This window comes from Chanodichthys erythropterus, chromosome 11 (genome assembly GCF_024489055.1).
Source record: "Chanodichthys erythropterus isolate Z2021 chromosome 11, ASM2448905v1, whole genome shotgun sequence".
In the NCBI taxonomy this organism is placed as follows: domain Eukaryota; kingdom Metazoa; phylum Chordata; class Actinopteri; order Cypriniformes; family Xenocyprididae; genus Chanodichthys; species Chanodichthys erythropterus.
In genome coordinates, this window is record NC_090231.1 from 31319476 (window position 1) to 31326039 (window position 6564).

Genomic DNA, 6564 nt, shown 5'->3' on the forward strand with positions numbered 1-6564 from the left:
GTAATTTAACTGAAATTTCCGTTAACCCTTAAAACACAATCTAATGCAATGTGTAATTCAAAATCCGGTAAAAACCGGTAAAACACCTGTAAAAAAAAACAATACGGAAAATTCCTTCATTCCTTCATTCCTTTTTTTTTTTTTTTTTTTAACAGTGTATTGTTTTCTGGATTACCAGATATATACTATTCTGTATATTTTAATATTTGAGCTTAAAGAACATATATTTTCTGTTATTTGTACGTGTTATTTGTTTTTTATGAATTATGCTTTACCTGAAGGAAATGTGCCATACTGAAATGATCCCTTTTCATTCTTGGTCCAGTCAAAGTCTTCGCTAGAAAAAATGCAGGGTGCCAGAAGCAGAATGTGGCACATCCTCAGCACACTGTGTAGTGGCATCCTCTTATTCTCGTAGGAGTCCGTTTTTCACCAGTAACACCTGCACAGATAAAACAGACTCCTTTTACTTACAGGCACATCTTTGAAAAAATGTTATTCTTGCAGTTGTTCGTAAATATATATATATATAGAGAGAGAGAGAGAAACTTTACATCAGTTATCCTCATTTCAAAAATAAGAAAACATACTCGGAGTGGTCAGTTCTGCAGCTGAGGCATATCAATGATGCATCCCAAACTAAAAAGCTGTCACAATCCACGTGCAATCAGCCGAAAATGTCAAAAAGAAAAAAAAAAATTCCAAACCCAGATCAGATCAGATGAATTAACTCTCATTTCAGCCAGCTATAAGACAAACTGATACAAAAGGCTATCAGAGACAAAAAATAAGTCAGTTTGTCAAGAGCTGCCAATATGAAAGACATCTCAAAAGTATTTATCCTGAAAAGAGGAGATGTGAGTTTCTGTCTGAAGGAGAGAGGATGAGAAGATGATTAAAACACTCCCTTCTGTTCACAGGAACCAGCAGCTTTGCCCTGTCTCGTGTCTCTCTCTCCCTCCTCTCACCCTCTCCCTCCATCTAGATTCACACTCAAGCACATATACACGTATACCTGCTCCAGGCCTCACATTTGTCTCGACTGGAATCCACTCCAAAGTGCCAGAATGTTACCTAAGCTTCTGAACTTCATTCACCCTCACAAAGCTGCCCAGTGCCTGTGCGCCCGCATGCACTAAACAGTAGCGAATCATCTAGTAGTTCCAGGCTCCATTCAGGAGCCACACACAGGCCCAAATACCCACTATTCAAATTCAATGGGCTGAGAGGGGAAAAGTGCTGCTCCTAACATGTTTTATAGAATTGAACATTTGACTCTGTAAGCAAGTTGATGCTGGTGTGGGTGAAACATTTGCATTTTGGCCCCCAAAAGAGAAATACAAGTTTATTAATAAAAGAGCACCATAAAGTTATAATGTATAATGTTCTTTCATAGAGTGCAGAATATATATATTTCAGTATATAGTATATTAAATAGTTAAATAAACTTAAATAGTGCTAGAATCCAATTCTGACTGAACTAGGAAAATCAAAATAGACCAATGTTATATAAAATCATGGTTGGTTCCCACTGGGCAGATCTCTATTATACATAAGGCTGTTATTGTGTTATGTAAAAGGTTTAAATAAAGATTATTGGACTACATTTGACATTTTTCTACTTCAAAATTCCATGTTTAATTTAGTGTGTTATTTGCGGTTTCTTTGTTATTATTTGTGTAATTACTAGCAATTTCTGAGTGAAAATTGTTTCAATATTTTTGTATAGCTGCCCCAGTTCAAACACAAATACAGTTACAACGTGCAAAATGCTTTGTAAATGAACAGTGGAAAGAAGGCTGAATTGTTTCAGAAAGTGTTGGCACTGCACTCTTTTATGTGCATGTTTGTGTCTTTAAGTGTGTATGAAGCAGAATTTGTTCAATGTATGTTGGTTTATCATGTGAACATGTGTGTTGTCTTACGTGTGCTACTGATGTGCATGTTTAAGCTTTTGTACTGTATGTGTGCATTTGAATTTCTGTATGCACATATAGCTAAAGGCTTTGACAAAACATAGCAAACTGTATGTGTTTAGCATATCAATACACAGACAGACTACAGAGAGAACAGCAGAAAGAGTATGAGCATTCTAGCACTCCCTGTTTCTATGTACCTGCTGTATTTAAGGACCATCTTAGTGGCCACCACGAGCTGACATGAACATCTTTACTAAGGTCCCCGGACTAGCCCAACAAACCAGGTATGTTTGCGGTGCATTCGGAAACAGGAGCAACAGCAAATTTTGTGGACTGAGTTTCAGTCAGATCTGCACCTCCCAAGTGGGCTGTATTAATCTTTGCAGAGAAAGACATATAAAAGTCAGACCAACATCCGTGACTCATTGCAGTTTTGTGAAAGAGAATACATATGTAGTTCAGATCACATCCATACTGTTTGGAAAGCCCTGAAACAACATACTGTTATGCTTATGTGTACACAAATGTATACACAAATATACATTTAGCTTGTTATGGAACAAATAAAATGTAACTTTAATTTAAATGTTATAAACATTTGGAAAGAAACTCCAAACGGTTCAAAAGCTTTTTTATACTGGCTTCTTTCATGTCATATTTTTTTTATTTTTTATTGCTTGTTGTTGATTATGTGTTCTCTGTTGGAAAATGTGCTAAGAGTATTGGACTTTTTTCCCTAGCAAGCTGGGGTCTGTGCTCCAACGTGCCTTCTACGGGTCCAGTGGGAGGGTAAGAGTTTATTTTGACGTTTAGCTCTGATCAGCTCTGTTTGGTGCTGATGAATAGTATATCAGTCTGTTAACTGTTTGCTACTCTTTTTACTGCTTCTCATAGAGTTTTAGTGGTGTTTTTAGGAAAAGCCTTTTGGAAAATTAGCTGAAAAAGTAGCTAGTTTTTAATTCAGGTTTACATATGCTCCAAAAATGAATCCTATTGTGCTTATTTAATACTTAAATGAATGTGTATATATTAAGGTGGGGTTTTTTAACATTAGTTGTGTTTTTCAGGTGACCCTTTTCGAGCAGAGGAACTTTGCAGGTCGGCGGCTGGACCTGACCTCTGACTGTCAGAAATTGAGTGAAAAAAACTTTCCCGACAGATGCAACTCTGTCCAGGTGGAGAGTGGAGCGTGAGTACATGACAGTTTTGTATCACAATACCTTATTTGACCTTTTAAAATTATAACCAGTGTTGGAGACATTTACTTTTAAAAGTAATGCATTACAATATTGCGTTACTCCCTAAAAAAAGTAGGCTAACTAATTGCGTTAGTTAACTTGGTTGCTTTTTATGAAAAGTAATGCGTTTCATTATTTTTGTGTAACTTTTTCTCACCTGGGCTGGGCTTGCTTGTTTGTTTGTTTGTTTGTTTGTTTTTATAACAAAAAAAGTTCTATTTTTGGCAAATATCAGGGCCCTTTCACACCAAAAGTGAAATGAATAAGCCTCAGGCTGAAGAAAATGCATATTTACACCCAGGGATGGGCAGTATTTATGATACATGTATTTCAAATACGTATTTCAAATACAAAATAGTATTTTGTAATTTGTATTTGATAGAGTTGATGAAAATGGCTTTGTATTTTGTATCAAAATACTTGTATTTTTGTATTTTTAAAATACTGTAAAATAATTTGTAAGAAGTCTACATGATGACATCCTAAAATTGCGGCCTCTGAATGGTGCCTATTCAATAGTTTGCCCAGACTTGTTGAGATCAGAACAGAAAATTGATCCATATGGAAGAAGGTGGTGAAAGTAAGAAACATGCAGGCTGTCAGCTTCCCATCAATCTTTTGCATAAATTGCTATAATTTTTAATGAAAAAATTGAAAACTATTATACCGAGCAGCAGCCCTCTATATTTATGATTAACAATCAAATGATTAATTAGTTAGAAACTAGTTGCTATGAATACAGGTGCCATCAGTTGTCTTATGAATGATCAATGATGTTTGTCATTGAGTCAGTGTTGCTGATACAAAGTAGGCCCTTCGTTACCAAACACCAAGTAACTAAATTAGGAAACAATTATGTGTCATTTGCAAACATTAAACTGTTGGTTACTTTAAAACTAACCTTCATCTAGGAGATCACAGGTATATGTGAATATTCAATCTGTTAAAGCCACAATATGTAAATTTTCGCCTCTAAAGGTCGCTTATTCAAAACAAAGGCGTAGCTTGATGACACCTTGATTTCACGGAATCATGGGAGGTGTTGTCTTCACGTCTACAGCCGGTGGAAAAGAATCGGGACGAGACTCGGCAGAAATCATGTTCATGGACGAGATTATTAACATTACTGTAGTATGAAGCAGAGCATGGCCGAGTGCTGTGAGAGCTGAACGAGGCTGCTGGAGCGACTGCTAATGAGACACGAGCGCAACACACGTCTCGACAGCAGCTTTGAACTTTTATTATGTCTTAGTCACCGCTTCCACTTCTTCTGCTCAAGCGTATGTGGGGTAAAGCAGCGCTGTCTTATCATATTTGATACATTTGTGTGTTGAAAGTTGTTATAATGCTACCCTTTTGCGAAGAAATTTCGAAGAAAATTTAGTATTTTTAAAATACAAAAATTCAGTAGTTTATTTTGATACATGGTGTGGCTGCTGTATTTTGTAGTTTATTTTGATACACTTAAAATTAAGGTATTTGGTATTTTATTTTAAAATACATTTTTATGTATTTTTGCCCAACCCTGTTACACCTATACAGTAGATGATGCAGCTTAAACAAACCTTTCAGCTGTGCTGCCATTCTGGATTAAAGAAGAATATGATACAGGAGGAAGTTCAACGCTCTTATTTCTTAATTTAATCTAAAATAATTTTTGCTTATTAGTATGGGTCAGCAGAAAAGACACTGGTTAATAAAGTGAGATTAAATACATAAAGTATATTTGTTTAATTTAATATAGTTAATTATTACAGGTTTGCATACAATTCTGAGATTGCGTTTCACTGTTTTTATTCATTTTGAGGAATACTGAATGTTTTTGTGCAAGCGAGATGAGTAAACTGCTCACATTTACTCTAGAACTACAACAACCATCTGCCTCTGCACTTTACTTCTCTTAAAGGGATAGTTCACCCAAAAATGAAAATTCTGTCATCATTTACTCCCCCTCAAGTAGTTCCAAACCTGTATGAATTCTGCTGAACACAAAGGAAGATATTTGGAAGAATGTCAGTAACCAAACAGATCTCACCCCCCATTGACTACCATAGTATTTATTTCTCCTACTATGGTAGTAAATGAGGGGCAAGATCTGATTGATTACTGACTTTCTTCCAAATGTCTTTCTTTGTGTTCAGCAGAACAAATAAATTCATACAGGTTCGGAACTACTTGAGGGGGAGTAAATTTTTGGGTGAACTATCCCTTTAAAATGGAGAGCTGTCAGTCAATAAATTTGAAAAAGTAACTTGCGTTACTTTACTAGTTACTCGAAAAAGTAATCTGATTATGTAACTCAAGTTACTTGCGTTACCCCCAACACTAAATCTAACATTAATGATTACTTCACATTTTGATAAGATTCATAGCTAAACAAAATAATTTTTGCATCGTCCACCCCATGTAATGACATTTTGCCAATCATATGTCATATGTAGATGGGTAGGATATGAACATGAGAACTTCCGAGGGCGTCAGTATCTGTGGGATATGTCTGACAGGGGGGAGTACAACTGCACTGATAAGTGGTGTGCTCAGGGTGACCACATCTCCTCTGTTCGTGCTGTGAAACAGGTGAGACATTCTTATTTACTAATTTGTAATACATTTGTATTACTCAATAATACCAAGAATTAAATAAAAACAATATTATCACAATACAACTAGTGATGGCATGATCCAAAATCATAAATCTTTTTTATCCTCAAATTTTTTTTTTTTTTTTTTTTTTGCATCTATTTAATGGGCTAGGACACCAACCCTGCCCGTGCACAGCTGTTTGAGAGAACAGGTTTCTCAGGCAAGAAGACAGAGCTCCACGATGATATCCCAAACCTGATGAGCCGTTACAGCCTTAACAGGGTGTCCTCCATCAGAGTAATGGGCGGAACGTGAGTACAAGTTCACTGATGTTCATGTACTCGGATATTTATTCTGTTTCTGTATATATTCAGTATTGTGTACATATTTTTGCAAACATACACAAGTTATATTTCCCATCTCTCTTTCCTTGAGAACAGCTGGGTGGCGTACCAGGAGCCCAACTACAGAGGAGCGCATTACATCCTGGAGAAGAAGGACTACAACAACTTCTCTGACTGGGGTGCTCAAAACAGCACCGTTGGCTCAATTCGCCGTGTCCGCTTCGGCTAAACAAAATCCCCTGAAAAACACTCACACCCGTCAGCTCTTTATACAAACAACATGCCAGCTCTAAGTGAAACAAACCCTACAGAAGACCTATTTTAGTAATAAACTGATGAAAAAGACAAATATTGTTGTTTGTGCTTAAATTATCTAACAGTAATTACACAATTTATCATATGATAAAGATGAAAAGTTCTTCAACCGCTCAAGAGCTTTTCGTGTGCAAGAATGAGTGTTGTGTTGCCCTCTGGTGGTGA

General features: G+C 36.3%; 2 protein-coding genes across 3 annotated transcripts in view; one reads left to right on the top strand and one right to left on the bottom strand.

The window, feature by feature from the left end:
* The window catches only part of lctla (lactase-like a), a 7259-nt gene extending 6855 nt beyond the window's left edge, over positions 1-404 (bottom strand). For both annotated transcript variants that reach the window (XM_067400728.1, XM_067400729.1), the window contains exon 1: positions 276-404. In XM_067400728.1, coding sequence (XP_067256829.1) covers positions 276-402 — 127 coding nt within the window. In that variant the 5' untranslated portion in view covers positions 403-404. The remainder of the gene's footprint in view (positions 1-275) is intronic.
* A 1755-nt stretch (positions 405-2159) lies between these two features.
* On the top strand, positions 2160-6322 carry crybgx (crystallin beta gamma X). The gene is made up of 6 exons (XM_067401852.1): positions 2160-2203; positions 2660-2708; positions 2987-3108; positions 5599-5734; positions 5912-6051; positions 6181-6322. Exons 1-6 carry the CDS (start codon positions 2160-2162, stop codon positions 6311-6313), a joined length of 624 nt encoding a protein of 207 aa, XP_067257953.1. The 3' UTR covers positions 6314-6322.
* Positions 6323-6564: the final 242 nt, after the last annotated feature.

Bases quoted from the DNA above. Each gene is read 5' to 3' on its own strand.
- crybgx (XM_067401852.1), top strand. From the start codon at position 2,160: ATGAACATCTTTACTAAGGTCCCCGGACTAGCCCAACAAACCAG. The intron at 2,709-2,986 runs GTAAGAGTTTAT...TGTGTTTTTCAG, and splicing joins TCTACGGGTCCAGTGGGAGG to GTGACCCTTTTCGAGCAGAG. The intron at 5,735-5,911 runs GTGAGACATTCT...TTAATGGGCTAG, and splicing joins CTGTTCGTGCTGTGAAACAG to GACACCAACCCTGCCCGTGC.